At 42.6% G+C, this 19,044-nt stretch overlaps 1 protein-coding gene across 2 annotated transcripts in view; it reads right to left on the bottom strand.

Moving 5' to 3' along the window:
* Window positions 1–745: 745 nt before the first annotated feature.
* The window catches only part of fam171b (family with sequence similarity 171 member B), a 37,965-nt gene continuing 19,666 nt past the window's right edge, over window positions 746–19,044 (bottom strand). The window contains exons 3-8 of one of the 2 annotated variants that reach the window (XM_078404074.1): window positions 17,685–17,777; window positions 11,984–12,142; window positions 8,604–8,774; window positions 6,795–6,911; window positions 5,259–5,379; window positions 746–3,997 (exon numbers count right to left, since the gene is read on the bottom strand). In XM_078404074.1, coding sequence (XP_078260200.1) covers window positions 2,638–3,997; window positions 5,259–5,379; window positions 6,795–6,911; window positions 8,604–8,774; window positions 11,984–12,142; window positions 17,685–17,777 — 2,021 coding nt within the window. In that variant the 3' untranslated portion in view covers window positions 746–2,637. The remainder of the gene's footprint in view (window positions 3,998–5,258; window positions 5,380–6,794; window positions 6,912–8,603; window positions 8,775–11,983; window positions 12,143–17,684; window positions 17,778–19,044) is intronic. The other variant, XM_078404075.1, reaches the window with a different exon arrangement.

Here is a 19,044-nt window from a genome sequence, read left to right as displayed (position 1 = left end):
ACAACACCAACAGGAAAACAGAGATGGTCGAGTCGAAATGAAAGTAGTCGGCAAGTTGCATCTGCATCTTTACCAGCCACCTTGTTGCAAATACATCCATTCTTCAGTATTGGGAGGAGCAACCATCACATTGCTCTTGGAAGCTCTTCCACTATTCATCCCAATTTCTTTCCAGTGATCGTTACATTTTTCTCTGTCACGTGTTAACAAAGTACATCCCAGAACAAAATATTTCATCGAACAAACAAACATTCTCCTTTGGTTACTCAATGCTAAATTGAATTTTTCTGGCTGATGACATAACACACTCTGAATGAGATTAATAACTTTACTCAAGACTAACGTTGATTCAATGAGGGGTGCAGGAAGAACATGCGTGGAACAGTGTAGCTAAACATGACATGTTAATCTGGCCAAACGTGTGCCAAATGGTGGAAGTAAAGTGCATTCGAGATCTAACCAACTCAAAACCAACATAACCATACCCAAAGTCCCACAACCGTGGTTAACAATGTGGCTAATTGGGTGGAGCTTTGTGAAGGAAGGAACTGCAGATGCTGGTTTAAACCGAAGATAGACACAAAAAGCTGGAGTAACTCAGCGGGTCAGACAGCATCTCTGGAGAAAAGGAATAGGCGACACAAAAAGCTGAAGAAGGGTCTCGACCCGAAAAGTCACCCATTCCTTCTCTTCAGAGATGCTGCCTGTCCTGCTGAGTTACTCCAGCTTTTTGTGTCCATCTTCGGTTTAAACCAGAATCTGCAGTTCCTACCTACACAAATCAAATCAGGTTAATGATCATCCTGCCGTCCACTCTCAATCATCAGTGATCGGAGGGGTTGCTCAGTTATGAAGCAGCATTCAAGCCAAACACCAATGTAAACAAAACATAGTTCAGTTTTATTGGGTTTTCAACAATGCATTAGAACAATTCCGAATGTAATTCACTACTCTTTAGAAATATTACACAAAATACAACTGTCTTATGGCAAAGCCGGCTTGGATAATGAACAAAATGTATGAACATGCAACCATGCTTGACACCACACGGAATAAGCAAACACTTTCCTGAAAACATATAATACAATAAAACATTTCCCAATGATATCACAAAACAAGCTTTTGCTTTAGTTCCTGTATTTTGTCATCGATGAAGTGAAAACTCAAGCTGTTTATCAAGATATGCTCCAAGAACAAATGTAACCGTCAGAACACGTAGTTGCCGAGATGAAGCAGAATTAGTCGAACTATTTGCAGAAAGTATATTTCAGTCGGGAAAATTGCCTGGATTGTAACAAACGAGGACAGAGTAAAAACAAAAACCTCAAGAAGATTCACGTCAAATCTCACAGTATCATATCGCTTTTCATCAGCTTAAAGACGCCTAATGGTTCCTCGGGATCTTTGCAGATATTCAACAGGAAATTGGCAACAAAGTGAAACAAGATGGCTGCCACAAAATAGCTGGGGAATCGTCACATGACAAAGAACAAGTATACGGTTTAGATGCCGCTTGTTGGCAAAGCTTTAAAGCCAACTTGTTTCTATGTCTCTGCCCACCTCTGTCACAGAAAGAGAAAAAATTGACATAGTCTTCACAACTAGATTTAGAACTCAAGTTATAAAGAGACAAATTATTATCTTCTGTTGTGCTTTCTACATTTTAATGCGACTCACAAAAAGTGCTCCCTATTCAGCCTTTTTCGAATGTAGCTGTGAACTAGGTAACTTAGCATCTATTTATAGACAAGCCCAAGCCTCTCAGAATGCAACAAAAAAAACATCTGCTGCATTTTCTAAATATTGCTGTGTGAAATCCTACTCCTCTACTCACATGCAATGCATCACAATCATTCGCAAAATTTGTGCTTTTTGGATTTATAGTTTTTTAAAACATACTTGTGGTTTGACATTTTAAAACTGTCGATTGAAACTGTTTTTTGCACCAATTTTTGGGGAAATAAATTTTAAAAGGGGATACACTTCGAAAGGAAGTGCCATGCAACATGTTCATGTTTAAATGAAGACAAGTCGAGACAGGTGCCTGAGGATGAGAGTTTATCAATAGAGTTTTAAATCAAGCACGTTCTTGTTGGTATGAATTTAATTAAATTCTTGAGTCAGTTCTCTTGTGGGCACCACACAAATGGATCATTACAGGCACAAATCATACTTAACCATAGCACCCTGCTGTCAAAAAGTAGTTAACACATTTTCAGCAACAACTCGTGTCAAAGATCAACAGCAGATACAACTGCTTTCTTTCTCATTCAAGATTCACAGTGGCAAAGGTGAGAGATCAGGGGAAATTACTTAGAAAAAAGAAAGAACACGAAAAGTTTAATTGTAAAACATACTGGAAGCTTATCAGCATTTTAAAATCAATTTATGAATAGGTTCAGGGACCAAAGTTTAAAGGGCACAAAATTCTCTCAACTTGGTGTTTGATAACCATGTGTATTTACAGTATATTCCAGTTAATGAAAGATCTAGAAGATACACATACAAACAATGTCTTTATTCAGCACAATGAATTGTAATCAACAATAAAATGGAGTGCATAAAAACCTGCGTAACCACAGAACCAAAAACATGCTTTTGTTCCATCGTGAAGATCTGGAAGCAAAGCAACTCAACTTAGTTTAGAGGGATTAGAGGTCGCTCCTCTCTCTTCTGCCAAACACTTTTTTTACTATCGTCCCCCTCACCTTCAGTACTCATGCGGCGGCCCAGTTTGTAGGGTGGGGTCACACTGATCTCCTCATCCTGTAAACTCTGGTCACTTTGCTCCTCTTCAACCTCCACCAGTTGGCCACTGCTCCCGTCCAGCACTTGCCTGAAGGAGAGGTCCTCGGGGGTGCAGACAGCTGTACCGCTCTCACTCCCGCTCAGCTCCAGGTCTTCTGAGTAAAGGCTCTTCGAGGCTGCCCCCCCGCCTTTGGCACAAGTCTTTTCCTTCTCCAGCTTCCTGCCGGTGTGGTGCTCGTTCATGTCGACTCCCGAGTCGAGACTGGTGTCGTTGCTGTGGGCCTTCTTGGGTTTGGGAACCAGCACGCACGAATGTCTGATGGGTGGGATCGGCTTGCCCTCCAGCGACACGAACCAGGCTCTGGGGTGAGGAGACGGCTTGCTTTTGGTCAGCTCCAGCAGCGTCTGCTCGGAGATGCCCTGCAGTTCTGCAGCAAACGGGGTCGCTCCCACCGCCTCGTTCAGGGTTCCGGGAACAGACACGGACTCCAGCAGGTTGTTGTTGTACCTTCCCCAGTTGGCAGACTTGGGATCCAGCGCCTGCTGCCCCTGAGTTACGTGTTGTCTCTGGGATTCCGACTGCTGTTGGGAGTGCAGCGGCATTTTCGGAAGTGTCTGGGTGTAGCCGTCCCTGGTGAGTGGTTCGGCCAATGGGCTGTACACCATCTGCCGGTTTCTGGGCAAGGTAGCCGACCGGGAAACATGGTCTGCAATGCCAAAATGATCTTGGGCTTGCATGACAGCAACATTCGGGTTATAAATAGGCAACAATTTATTCGAAATTAGAGGTAATTGGTACATTTCTTCATTAACAGTGTGCTGCATTTTGTATTGCCCGTCAATCATCTCCCTCCTCCGGGCCAGCATTTTCATATGTTTAATCTGCAACGCGTTCTTGGGGACATCCTCTGGGCTGTTGGTTGCCTGTTGATAGAGGTTATCCATGCACTTTTTCCGAGATCGGGCCGTGAAATTTTCGACGTAAATTTTGCAGCTGTCATTGTTTTGTTTCTCTGCGGTTTTATTCACAAGCTTGCAGAATTCCTTGGCTTCTTTATGAGACATTTCCCTTCGAGGACTGTAGGAGATGACGCGAGGCTGTTGCGAAGTTGGCTTCTCATCAGGTTTCGAGCTTTCTTTGGTGCCAAGAGCCATGTTCACGAGGTTGGTTGACGTGGTCTGGTCTTTCTTCGAGGTATCCATTTTAGTCTTGATCTGTGATTTTTTATGTGGATGATGGTAGCGTCCTCTGTTTAAAACAAAATTGAACAGGAGATCTGAGGGAGAAATTGAAAGGAGATACGTTTTCTATTTAGAGGGGTACGTTTTCCACTTAAGAGAAGTGATGGTCGTCTGGAATGAGCTGCCAGAGAAGTTGACAGAGGCAGGTACAACTTAAAAGGCAATCGTATACATAGATAGGAAAAGGGTGATACAGGCTTAATGTACACATATGGGATTTACATAGTTAGGCGACATGGTCTGAAAGGGCACACTTCTGATCTGTACGATTTTATGATATGAAAAAAAAAACTCAAACTATTAACTAAACGTTCTTGAAAAGGAATTACCGTTTTCTTCTGAAAACTGATGCCAGTATTGTGAACAAAGATAGAACGTAAAATTAGGAAATTCCTTATTTCGGGTTGACCCAGTGTCATGATTACGTATTCAAACATTCAATAAACTGCGATCATATACAGATGGCAGCCTCCCAAGATCTCCACTATAGTATGCCTCCCTCCAAACAGGTTGTATTATTGAAATTCTGCACATGATGAACTCTGCCCCAATTCTCTTCAGCATCTTTAATTATAAAATGCCCAATGAGCGATTTTTGAGCCTGCAAAATCAACCAAAAGATACCTTGACACGACAGATAGTTCTGCTGCTTCACGGCTCTGGGGACAAAGGCTCGATCCTGGTCCAGTGTTATGTCTCCGTGGACTTGATGCCTTTTCCCTGCTACTGTGTGGGTTTGCCCTTGGTGCGCTGGTTTCCTCCCACATCCCAAACATGTGTTGGTTGGGGGTTTAATTGTCTCTCCCGAGCGAAGGTCGAAGACAGGAGAATTGGGGGAAGTTGTGAGCATAGGAGGAAGAATAGGTTACAGGGAAATAAGTGGAAGTGCAAGACTGTTGGAAATGCTCTGAGGGTGGCCATGGACTCAATGGATTAAATGGACTAACGATGTAATGAAAATATGAGAAAGTATACAAATTAATGTGGGAGAAGGAACTGCAGATGCAGGTTTAAACCGGAGATAGACGCAAAATGCTGGAGTAACTCAGCAGGACGGGCAGCATCTCTGGAGAGAAGGAATGGGCGACGTTCCAGGTCGAGACCCTTCCTTAGACCCGAAACAGGGTCTCGACCCAAAACGTCACCCATTCCTTCTCTCCAGGGATGCTGCCTGTCCTGCTAAGCTACTCCAGCTTTTTGTGTCTATCGTCGGAATAATGTGGGGAATCTGCATGGGCATTCATTTATGGAGAAATCCAACCACCTACCTGCAATAACATACAAGCACAGCCACAAATCCAGCAAGAATCACAGCAGTGCCTCCCAAGATGGCCACCAGCAGCGTGGTATGGTAGTTGCTTATGTCCTTTGCAAAGCGACCAATTGTACCTGGATTAACAAAAACAAGTGTGAATAAAAACGACAGTCACACTGAACCACACCTGTATTGTTCCCCATTGTGATTTAAGATCAGCACCAAAGTCTGTGCAGGCCATTTGCAATACTATGCCTTGCATCAAATACAGCAAACTACAGGTTTTGTGGCTCTATGGGTTCAGTTCTTCTTGATGTCTGGTTTCTACGAGTAAATCAGTCAGATGTTATCATGTCTATGAGCCTTTCTAGAATAATTTTCATTTGTAGGAACAACACAGAATTTACCCACAAGAGTTCACAGGTAGCACAGACCTTGTGGGCTGAATGGCCCGTTTCCATGCTGCGGGTCGTCATGACCCTACATGTACGAGTGTAGTCACGAATTTCCAACCTCACTTGACCATTTTATTTTTCCCGTCACACGAATACAAAACCCCACATTAAGCATCTCAGTAATTGCTGTAAAATTAAAGCAGGAACTAATTGGCTGTGAAAATGCAAATGGTCTAACTTAATGAGCTGAGTGATGGCATTTTAGATCAACTGAATAGCAAAAGATGTCAACCCTGTCTCTAGGTATCAGTTACAACACGTCCTTCAAAATACAAGTAAAAGAATCAGTCGAGTTTCTCGCGACATGTTGAGGACAACAGGGCAGAATATTATCAAATGAAAACTGGGCATTTTGTTTTTATAATTTGGAAGGATCAGGATTTAATTACCTCAGATTGCAAGCATTCTCTACATTTTGATGAAGCTAAGTCTATTGTCAGTGAGGAATGAGTTTTAACCTTTTGAATGTCTGCAGCTTCCTGCGATCACTCCTTTTATTTTATTTCAGGTAATAAAGGGCGGCACAGTGGTGTAGCAGTGGATCTACTGCCTTACAGCGCCAGAGACCCGAGTTCCATCCTGACTACAGGTGCTGTCTGTACGGAGTTTGTACCTTCTCCCAGTTACCTGTGTGAGTTTTCTCTGGGGTTTTCTCCCACACTCCAAAGACGTACAATTTTGTAGGTTAATTGGCTTCGGTAAAATTGTAAATTGTCCCTGGTGTGTGTAGGATTGTGTTACTGTGCGGGGATCGCTGGCCGGTGCGGACTCGGTGGGCCGAAGGGCCTGTTTCTGCGCTGTATCTCTAAACTAAACTGTGCTCTAACAAACTGTTTATTTTCAGCCAACCTTCTCCGCTTTGAAGTCAGTTTTCCTGCATACTAGGCAAGATATGATGCCCCCTAAGCTCACACAGAAATAAACTCTCTGATACCACAGAACAAAATCCATTGAATTTTGCCCAATCTATACTTCAGTCAACGCCCTACAACTTTTAACTTGTAAAATTCACAAAACTAAAACTGTGATGAGGCATTAAAAGGACGAACGTGACAGGAAACTGCAAAGATTAAATGTTGAACGTGCTTATTCACCTGTTGTTAGTGGTAGCGGGGCTGCTATCCACTGTCCCAAGTGAGGGGCTACGTAGGTCCAGACAAGCTGGCCACCCTCTTTCCTAACTGCTCCGAGCCCTCGGTTTACCCAGGCACCTTTGACGAAAGAAGAATATTCAGGCATTTATCACAAGCAAATAAACATTTATGGTGCTGTAATAAAAGAACCAACGTTAGAAAATATCTGTTACATATTTGCAGTAGCACTGTGTTTACTGTGCTGCCTCACAGCTCCTGGGGCTCCCGGTTTGAGCCCGATCGCAGGTGGTCTCTGCCTCAAGCCTGCATGCTCACATTGTGAACAGTAGGTTAGTTCGCTGGGATATATTACCTCCCCAATGTACGCAAGTGCCAAAAACAATCAAGAAGGGAGTGGATGGATACACGAGGGAAAATGGCTTATGGGTCTGCTGGATCTACTCCGCTGGGAGCCAGCACCAACATGATGGCCAGAATGGTCTCCCTCCTTCTCTGTCATAAGTAAATTTTAACAACTTTTGCATTCACATCAAATCCCCTTGCTAGAATTGATTTTTTCAACCTTGTCTCAGTCAGTCCATTGTTCAAAATCCAAATGAATTCAAAAGAACCAAACAATTTACATGCAACTCCTGGAAAAGAAACAAGATAATTTTAAGCATTATTCTGATATAAAACCACAAGGGCAGGGCAAAAGGAAAAGGGAAGCAGAAATGAGGAGCAAATAACTTTGTGGGGCCTTCACTTTGTGGGCACATTTCTTACAGGTGTACTACAGGCTAGCCAACTGCAACGATAGAACAATCTGTGTCCACATGCACTTCCCCATTCTAATATTGGTTGTCATCAGGAACTCGTTTTAAGGCATCACTAAAGTTGCACAAACATTGACTGTTCAGCAAGTTTCATAAAATAATCTTATCAAACAATTCACCAAGACTGCAAACCAGAATGTATAAAAAGTATGCCTTTTAACATTTTACAGACTGCGAAATAAAGATGGCAATTTACATGCAATGAGGAAAAGCTGCTGAAGAAATTAAAATTAATATACATAAAATTAGTACTTTTGTGGGACAGAGAGATGAATTACGCAGCAATAATTCTTGAATTATTACGTATAGATTTAATTCAAAATGATTTGCAGTGAAGAAAGTTTCATGAAAGAATAATGGGTAAAGAAATTCTGGAGCAGACAGAAACTTTGGGAATTTACACATTTAATCACTCAGATAAGAAAATCCGCAAGTTATTCCTTGTTATCACAAGTGATGGAGCAGAATTAGGCCATTCGGCCCATCAAATCTACGCCATTCAATCATGGCGAATCCATCTCTCCCTCCTAACCCCATTCTCCTGCCTTCTCCTCTGACACCTCAAAAATCTATCGATCTCTGCCTTGAAAATATCACCTGACCTGGCCTCCACAGCATTCTGTGGCAAAGAATTCCACAGATTCACCACCCTCTGGAATAAAACTAGTGGGTGTTGATAAACAACTGTAAACCCTAAGCCCTTGGTTACTTAAAACCAATTTAGTTATTGCAGTAGTCTTAGCATTGAGTGCAGACCAATGGGCAGGATGTCTTCAGGGACTTCAATGGAATAATGGCTCCTCTTAGCAAACTTAAATCACTCAGGAATTTTAGAAATATTGCGCTAACAGCTTCTTTTCTTCCTGCTGTGTGAAATCCCCTGCACGTATTAACATTCAGATCACTGTAGCCCAGTGCACGAACAAGGTATTTGCCACCAGACTGTACCACTAATCTAAGGTAATTAGGACCGCAATGAAACGTGCTCACATACCAATTTTCATGTCAAGAGTCCAAGCTGGAAGAGCATCTGCATGTGTCACCAGGTCAGTCGGTCCAAGGGGCAATGAGATGTGGATGGACCCAGTCACCTTCACAGGTTTGCCAGCAGCAAACAACTCAACATTAATGGCAGCCAGTGGAGTCAGCTCGATGCTCTTCAGTCCTGTAAAGTATCACCTTTTATAATGAAGTGTTTAAACATCAAACAAATCCATATCCATGAAATAACACTTCCACATTAGGTCAAGTGAAAACTTATCAATTAAAAACAGATATAAATAAATCCATTTCTAAAACCTCCAGGAGCTGGTTGTACAGCTGGTAGTCCTCTTGTTACACATATTTACTTAATGTGAAGGAAATACTGCAGATGCTGGTTTAAACCGAAGAAAGACACAAAGGGCTGGAGTAACTCAGCGGGACAGGCAGCATCTCTGGGTGACGTTTCGGGTCGAGACCGTTCTTCAGATGACCCGAAACATCACCCATTCTTTCTCTCCAGAGAGGCTTCCTGTCCCGCTGAGTTACTCCACCTTGTTGTACTTAATGTGAAATTGGGTGTTCAATGTTACTTGCAGGTAACAGAAGATAACTGGTGGAGGGGCTTGAGGGAAAAAAGAGATGGTAATGAGCCAGGAGCCTGTTGTATTATTATGAAGATAGTCAAACCAGTCAGACACACATCATTTGAATCTACGCACAGAAGCATAATTTCACAATGCCATGGTTTTATTCATTTATTTTCTGCACATTTTTTGTGGACCAAATTCAATTTTACATTTGTGTTCTCGCCCAAAATATTTCAGTTTGATTAATCAATTATTTACCTCAACTGGATCTGCAAAGCAAAACAACTTAATTACAACACAGACAGAGCCATCTAACAGTCCAGGTCGACATTCATGCCTCTGCAAACCATTCTGCAACCAAGCCCATCAACAGAGGTTGCTAATGCCCTTCCACTGGGGGTCCAATTCTGGTTTCCATGTAGACACACTATTTGCTTCTCCTACTTCTATACTCAATTCATGCTCTGGATAACAACTCTCACCCAAATTGCCTGCTGGATTTTTCTGTGATGGTCTTCAATTTATCACCTCCAGTTTTGGGAGTTGACAACAAATGGAAACATATTTTCCACAATAATGCTCTCAAAGCCTTTTAAACTCCTCACTCTCACTCTTCCTTTCCAGAGCCCACGCCCATCCTGGTCATAACGTTCTTTGCAGAGTAAACGTCCCAAATCTGGTATCAGTCTTATAAATCTTTGTCTTGGACTCTCTCCAGAACCTCTATATTTGTTGTTCTACACAGGGCACCTATAACGACGGCACAGCGGTAGAGTTGCTGCCTTACAGCGAATGCAGCGCCGGAGACTCAGGTTCGATCTTGACTACGGGCGCCGTCTGTACGGAGTTTGTACGTTCTCCCCGTGACCTGCGTGGGTTTTCTCCGAGATCTTCGGTTTCCTCCCACACTCCAAAGACGTAGGTTAATTGACTGGGTAAATGTAAAAATTGTCCCTAGTGGGTGTAGGATAGTGTTAATGTGCGGGGATCGCTGGGCGGCGCGGACTTGGTGGGGGCAAAGGGCCTGTTTCCGTGCTGTATCTCTAAACCTAAATAATGACTGCAGAATAATAGTAACAATTTATTCATTTGCAATTTGATTGATAAATGGTTAATCCTGACAAATAAGCTAAACATTGTAGACACAAAAAGCTGCAGTAACTCAGCGGAACAGGCAGCATCTCTCCAGCTTTGTGTCATCTATTCCTTCTTCAGACTGAAGAAGGGTCTCGACCCGAAACGTCACCTATTCCTTCTCTCCAGAGATGCTGCCTGTCCCGCTGAGTTGCTCCAGCTTTTTGTGTCTATCTTCAGTTTAAACCAGCGCATGAAGTTCCTTCCTTCACAAGCTAAACATTGTGTTGTTTTCTCACCTTGTTATTTAATTACGCTATAGTATTTTTTCCTAAAAGTAAAAAAAAATATGTAGATTCACCGCGAATATTGTGGAAATCCAGAATCCCTTGATAAACCCTTTGGCATTGATCATTTTTGGGTGCAATTAATTACTTTCTCATTCAATTATTTAATGAAAATCTATAAAGTTAACACCAAGATTAAAAAATTAAGGCTGGACCTCAACTCTGGATCAGAAGGCTATATTTGAAGTCCAAATTCTGTATTTAAGAGTTAGATATAGCTCTTAGGGCTAATGGAATCAAATGATATGGGGAGAAAGCAGGAGCGGGGTACTGATTTTGGATGATTAGCCATGATCATATTGAATGGTGGTGCTGGCTCGAAGGGCCGAATGGCCTACTCCTGCACCTATTTTCTATGCCACTTGAACTTGTAATGCAGGCTGATGCCCCCGTGCAGTGTGGCAGTGTTACTGTTCAGACATGCTGTTTTTCATATCAGACATCAACTTAAAGACTCATTTGCCTGCTAAGGTGAAACCAAAATAAAATGCAAAAGAGTTTATAAGTTTTCTTCTGATGTCTGGCCAAGTCATATCCCTCAGCCAATATCAATAAAACTATCTGGACACTTATTTTTGTAGATATTTATTGGGTTTTATGTGAGCTAGTTCCCAAGGAAGGGAGAGGAACATCCATCAGGAAAAGGAAGAGTCAAATCTCCAAGATGATATGTGGAAAAATGTTCTAGAAGGGGGAAAAAAGATAACGATAGAAAGGCCAAATACAAAGTCTGAATTGTGAAAAGAAAGTGGCATCCTCGGTGATAATGTGAGCGGAAAATGGAAATAAAACAGTGTCCACGCACAGCGACACAATTTGCTACGATAAACACATTGTGTGAATTCCACAGCTCACAAGTCAGCCAGTAAAGAATCTGAAGAGTCTAAATCCTCATGATAGTTAGATTGCTCCAATCCTATCTACAGATCCCTTCCCACAGCCATGCACATTCCTGGGAGAGGCACTAAGACAGGATCTTTGAAGAAGGGTTCCAACCCGAAACGTCACCTAATCATTTTTCTTCAGAGATGCTGCCTGCTCCGCTGAGTTACTGAGTCCAGCATTCAGTGATAACCTTTGGTAGAAACCAGCATCTACACAAAAAGTATGACCTCTTCTATGTTGATTTGTTCAACATTATCACCAAAGGCAGGTCAGGGTGGAACATGTATGGTAAAATTCAGAGCAGGAGAATAATTAGTACCACGTTTTAGTACAATCTACTGTGTAAACTATAGACAGACAAGCTACGAAGAGATCTTGTCATACACTCCAAGTTGCAGATTTATCAAGTAGTTGCAGATTTATCAAATAACATTGCAAATAATGAAATCTAGAAAGCAAGATGGGTCGGCTACAATTAGAAATGCTTAAGCCTTTACTTGATTTATTCATTAAGGTTCCCATTGTATGGATAAAGTTGTCTGTACGCCAGGGAGGGTGGGGAGATGTGAGATAGGCTGTTAGATTAGAAACATGTGTATTCTTCGGAAGTTTCAGTAACCCCTTCGGGAACTGGACGCTGGGATATCTTCCGTCATCTAAACAAAAACACAACAAACTTTGATTAGGAGGATAAGAAAACTCAGAGCAATCTCATCCAATTAACAACAGCGCTGCAGTTCTATGTGGCAAGAAGATCGGTTGACTAGTAGTTAATCTTTCAAAGGTGGAAATTAAGTTATTTACAGTTGCATTCCCTGCATGCAGCAAAATCTATGTTTATACAACAGAAGGAATGGGCGACGTTTCTCTATCCAGAGATGCTGCCTGTCCCGCTGAGTTACTCCAGCATTTTATGTCTATCTTCGGTGTAAACCAGCATCTATAGTTCCTCCCTACACCACGTTCCTACAGATTTCTTCACCTTTACTAAATGCAGAACCCTCCACTGTAATACAGACTTCAACTTGAGGTATTAGGCTCAACTGTACTGCCTGTTGCACAGTACCTACTGCTGTTGAGCCATCAAAACCAAAATATATACTGGAGTTCCGTACACGCCATTCTGGAGCGCACAAAGAGCTGAATCTGACAGCTCACTCCCACGCTAGACTCAAGCCTGGCTTGCTGGGATCTCCAGATCTTGCACTGTGGAAACCGCCACTCAGATCCCACAACAGAATCTTTGGGAAGAGAGTTGTAAAGTTGTGCAGCGCATAAATAGGCCTTTCAGCCCTCCCTGTTAATTCAGCCATTTTGCCCATCTATACAATAGCAGCTCTGTGGTGTAGCAGTGGAGTTGCTGCCTCACAGCACCAGAGACCCAGGTTCAATCCTGTCTACGGAGTTTGTATGTTCCCAGGGTTTCCTCCGGATGCGCCGGTTTCGTAAAAACATAGAAAATAGGTGCAGGAGTAGGCCATTCGGCCCTTCGAGCCAGCACCACCATTCAATATGATCATGGCTGATCATCTAAAATCAGTACCCTGTTACGGCTTTTTCCCCATATTCCCAGATTCCCTTAGCCCCAAGACCTAAATCTAACTCTCTCTTGAAAACATCCAATGAAATGGCCTCCACTGTCTTCTGTGGCAGAGAAATCCACAGATTCACAACTCTCCAGGTGAAAACGTTTTTCCTCATCTCAGTCCTAAATGGCCTACCCCTTATTCTTAAACTGTGACCCCTGGTTCTGGACTCCCCCCAACATCGGGAACATTTTTCCTGCATCTACCCTGTCCAATCCTCTAAGAATTGTACATGTTTCTAAAATCCTCCCACATTCCAAAGACATGCACGTTTGCACGTTAATTGGCTTCTGTAAATTGTCTCTAGAGTGGAGGATAGAATTAGTGTACCGGGGGATTGTTGGTCGGTGCAGACTCGGTCGGCCAAAGGCCCCATTTCCACGCTTTATCTATAAACTAAACTAAATCCTCTGAACTCCAGACAAGGTGGGACAACATTATGTCCATTCATAAACACGGGTTAAGGAGTCATGTCATAATCGTTCACTAATACAACGTTCACTAATACAACAAAAGGGAATGGAGTGGGATAGCTTTATGTTCCTTTATTAAATTAGCAGCATTTGGTGTTATGTTGACCATATCATTTGATAGCTTCATGTCTCAATGAAAGCAAGAGACCAGTAATAACACCATCTGTTAAAGCCCAGGGCCTGCAGCTTTCAGTGATTTCAGATTCCCACTGTTCATGTCCCAGTTACACCTCCAATGTGTTCCAACAAGTACTGCCAAATGGTGATGAGAAGTGGTTGTGCTTCACTTCATGACCTCATCGTTGATACATTTCTCACTCCACCCCCAGCCTCCTCCAATCATCTCAGGCCAAGGAGAACAGACTCCCCCTTTGCAAAACTGACCGTGAAGCACTGGGAAATTGTGAGGGAGTGGAGATTTAAACAAAGATAAACTCAGTTTAAAGGAAAGCTACGCATCTCCAAGCACGAAAATACAGGGTAAATGCTCTCTCGTTCTCAGTGTTCACTGCCCCCCTGTGGCCATCCAAAGCACTGCAGTAGAGGCACATGGAACTGCACATGCTCTAATATTGATCAATACAGTGCTGGAAGAACTCAGGCTGCATCTATGGAAGGAATAGACAAGACGACAATGGACGGAAGGGTTCCAACCTGGAATGTCATCTGTCCATTTTTTCCACAGATGCTGCCTGTCCCTCTGAGCTCTTCCAGCACTTTGTTTTAATCAAAGCACAGAGTGTTCCACACATTAGCGTGTTGTGGCTTTGCAATCCAGAGTATGGGATCCAAGATATGCTTAAATTTCACCTTCTGGGAATCTCAAGGAAACCAACACATCTGCAACAGGGAATTCCTGATAAAAGGTCCTTTTTGTACAAAGTTCATAGAATTCAGGTGTTCAGAAAAATGCTGACATTCCAGGATTCATACGACCACCTTGTGATCCTACCCTGCCACGACCAAGCTGATCCTGGCTCTCAAGGTTAGTCCCAAAAGTTGGAGTAACTCAGCGGGTCAGGCACCATCTCTGGAGATAAGGAATAGGTGACGTTTCGGGTCGAGACCCTTCTTCACACTCCAGAGATGCTGCCTGTCCCGCTGGGTTACTCCAGCATTTTGTGTCTATGTTCCTTCCTACACATTTTGTTCTGTCTCAAGGTGGTTACATAAGAGAAGTGGAGGCCAGGTAATGGTATATTCAAATTCAATACGAATTCAAACCAGGAGCCATGTCCAGTATTTCAGTCTCCAACCACCCATCACTTATGAGAATTTTACTTATTTGAATCAAACGGCAGCATTTGCAAGGAATTACACAGAAGGGTCTCAACCCAAAACATCACCAATTTCTTCTTTCCAGAGATGCTGCCTATCCCACTGAGTTACTCCAACATTTTGTGTCTATCTTGGACACCCTTTGGACAAAAGGATGCTGCAACAAAGAATTGGCAGGGTGACGAGGCGGTGTCTCTGGTCACGATACATGAGGAGATATTCCTTTTAGATTGGGAAGATGTTGTAATGGAGTGGGAGCTCCCACATTTCTATTACTTTTATTGAATGGAAACAAGTGGTTCGGATCTGAACGGTTGCTCAGGATGCTCAGGAGCTTAATAAACCCAATTAATCATCTGAACCAAACTTCACTCTGGTGTTAACTCCAGCCACTTTGTGAGGGACTAAACAAACATACCAGGAGAGGACCCGAATATCGTGGGGATACCACTATTCCCTCCCGGCTTTTCCGTTTGGTTTCCAATAAAAAGGGAAATTTGTAAACATTATGGTAAGGAACGATATCAGTAAAGACAAGGAGATAACTAACGCAGACCAACATATTCAGGCTGGATCTTTCAGTACCATAATAACTACGGCCTGCAACTTGCTGAGTTTCAGAAACCCTTGAACAAAAATCCTTGACCAGCACCTAGACTGGAGGTGAAATTTTGCTGACTATTAAAAGGTGGACAGAGGGTTATGTGGGCTTTAGGTTTATTATTGTCACACGTACCGAGGCACAGTGAAAAGCTTTGCTATGCATGCTATCCAAACTTTATTCACAAAATGCTGGAGTAACTCAGCAGGTCAGGCAGCATCTCAGGAGAGAAGGAATGGGCGACGTTTCGGGTCGAGACCCTTCTTCAGACTGATGTCAGGGGGGGCGGGACAAAGGAAGGATATAGGTGGAGACAGGAAGACAGTGGGAGATCTGGGAAGGGGGAGGGGAAGAGAGGGACAGAGGAACTATCTAAAGTTGGAGAAGTCGATGTTCATACCGCTGGGCTGCAAGCTACCCAGGCGAAATATGAGGTGCTGTTCCTCCAATTTCCGGTGGGAAGAAGTCTTGTGCTATCCAAACTGATCAGATTTGACTATTCATAAATATAATCAAGTCAAACTCAAGGACATCAGATAGAACAAAAGGGACCATTTACAGTGCCCGCCATAATGTTTGGGACAAAGACCCATCATTTATTTATTTTCCTCTGCACTCCACAATTTGAGATTTGTAATAGAAAAAAAATCACATGTGGTTAAAGTGCACATTGTCAGATTTTATTAAAGGGTATTTTTATACATTTTGGTTTCGCCATGTAGAAATTACAGCTGTGTTCATACATAGTCCCCCGATTTCAGGGCACCATCATGTTTGGGACACATGGCTTCACAGGTGTTTGTAATTGTTCAGGTGTGTTTAAATGTCTCCCTAATGCAGGTATAAGAGAGCTCTCAGCACCCAGTCTTTCCTCCAGTCTTTCCATCACATTTGGAAACTTTTATTGCTGTTTATCAACACGAGGACCAATGTTGTGCCAATGAAAGTCAAAGAAGCCATTGTGAGACTGAGAAACAAGAATAAAACTGTTAGAGACATCAGCCAAACCACAGGCTTACCAAAATCAACTGTTAGGAACATCATTAAGAAGAAAGAGCACTGGTGAGCTTACTAATCACAAAGGGACTGGCAGGCCAAGGAAGACCTCCACAGCTGATAACAGAAGAATTCTCTCTATCATAAAGAAAAATCCCCAAACACCTGTCCGACAGATCAGAAACACTGTTCAGGGGTCAGGTGTGGATTTGTCAATGACCACTGTCCGCAGAAGACTTCATGAACAGAAATACAGAGGCTACACTGCAAGATGCAAACCACTGGTTGGCTGCAAAAATAGGATGGCCAGGTTACAGTTTGCCAAGAAGTACTTAAAAGAGCAACCACAGTTCTGGCAAAAGGTCTTGTGGACAGATGAGACGAAGATTAGCGTATATCAGAGTGATGGCAAGAGCAAAGAATGGAGGAGAGAAGGAACTGCCCAAGATCCAATGCACACCACCTCATCTGTGAAACACAGTGGTGGGGGTGTGATGACCTGGGCATGTATGGCTGCTGAAGGAACTGGCTCACTTATCTTCATTGATGATACAACTGCTGATGGTACTAGCATAATGAATTCTGAAGTGTATAGACACATCCTATCTGCTCAAGTTCAAACAAATGCCTCAAAACTCATTGGCCAGCGGTTCATTCTACAGCAAGGCAGTGGTCCCAAACATACTGCTAAAGCAACAAAGGAGTTTTTCAAAGCTACAAAATGTACAGTTCTTGAGGGGCCAAGTCAATCCTCTGATCTGAACCCAATTGAGCATGCCTTTTATATGCTGAAGAGAAAACTGAAGGGGACTAGCCCCCAAAACAAGCATAAGCCTAAGATGGCTGCAATACAGGCCTGGCAGAGCATCACCAGAGAAAACACCCAACAACTGGTGATGTCCATGAATCGCAGACTTCAAGCAGTCATTGCATGCAAAGGATATGCAACAAAATACTAAACATGACTACTTTCATTTACATGACATTGCTGTGTCCCAAACATTATGATGCCCTGAAATGGGGGGGACTATGTATAAACACTGCTGTAATTTCTACATGGTGAAACCAAAATGTATAAAAATGGCCTTTATTAAAATCTGACAATGTGCACTTTAACCACATGTGATTTTTTTCTATTACAAATCTCAAAGTGTGGAGTAGAGGCAAATAAATAAAGGGTCTTTGTCCCAAACATTATGGAGGGCACTCTATCTTTACTAGAAGCAGAGTAAAAGTTACTAAAACCGTTCCTTGCTCTACTTACCAATTTTTCCTCCTGTTATTAAGATAGCATCTTCGAATAACCAGAGGTTTGCTCGGCTCTGCGGAATCATCGAAAGCGTTACAGCTGCAAACACTGGAAAGCAGAAATAAAATGCGTGGCAGAACAAATTTTTTTTTTAGAGTGCAAAGTCTCAAAAAGTCATACCAGATTCCCAACTGAGCTGCTCATTAAACATCAGTAGATTGAGGATCCTCTACAGAAATTCTTTTTGCCTCTCAAATGTGGAAACAGGCAACAAAAGCCTTCAAACATTTGGACTACGCAGTTGCAACTTGGGATCCATACACAAATAAAAACATTTCTTCCATCGAACGTGTCCAAAGATAGGCAGCTTGTTTGGTTACAAATACCTATGAGAGAGAAGCGAGTGTTACCGAACTCCTAAATTCATTGGGGTGGAACACTCTCCAAGACAGACGTAAAGCCCACCATTTGACCTGTTTTTACAAAATGTTAAATGGTCAGCTCGACATAGATTGCCACATCTGCACCAAACCCAAACGTATCAGGAGTAGACGAGGGCATTCGATTCAATTTGAGATACCAGCCATCAAGACAGATGTGTATAGCAATTAATTCTTCCCTCGCACATTTAAAGCATGGAATAGTCTTCACCCTACTATAGTTACTCAACCAGATGCAACTAAATTTAAGGCAGCTCTTCTTCTCCAAGAAGCCCTTCTTGCTTAAGTCCATACTCCGCCACCTCCAGCTTAAATTCCATTTGGAATATTTTGGAGGACCAAGAACCAAGAACAAAAGGTCAAAGCTTAAACAACTGACGGGAGATCCAGAAACAGGCTGCAACAAACATTTCAAGCGTGAAGCAAACAATGTTATGCTGTAACTTGAGGGTCAGTGTTGGGAGTCCATGACTGCTGTGGACTCTGGGGAGCATTTGACTGAGGTGGCTCCATCCTCAGAGATATTTCAGTTCAAACCTCAGCCCTGCATGGAAAACTATATTAACATAAGCTATCTTTATCGACACCACATAAACAGCCTCAAAAGGGGTGCATGCCAGAGAGGACTCACGAGGGAGTGTACTTTATTATTTTTCTACACTTGCTTCTGAAAAGAAATCAATTTTAAATTAAGAAATTGAGTCCAAAGTCTTTCTGTCCAAATGAAAATAAGAACTTTACTGCTGAGAATTGGAACAGTCAAATAATTTTTCCTGAAAACATGTCCAAATCTGGGTCCTCTGCCATAAAAGGTAGTACATTTGTATTCTACCTTCCACACCCCTCTCGAAACTTCCCTAACGTTTACAACCAGTGAAAGTTTCACTGACTGCCATGGAGGGATCAGAAGGAGCAGCCTGTTATAGAGCATCTCT

The sequence above is a fragment of the Rhinoraja longicauda genome, chromosome 8 (assembly GCF_053455715.1).
Source record: "Rhinoraja longicauda isolate Sanriku21f chromosome 8, sRhiLon1.1, whole genome shotgun sequence".
NCBI lineage: Eukaryota > Metazoa > Chordata > Chondrichthyes > Rajiformes > Arhynchobatidae > Rhinoraja > Rhinoraja longicauda.
This window is presented reverse-complemented; position numbering and strand designations above follow the sequence as displayed.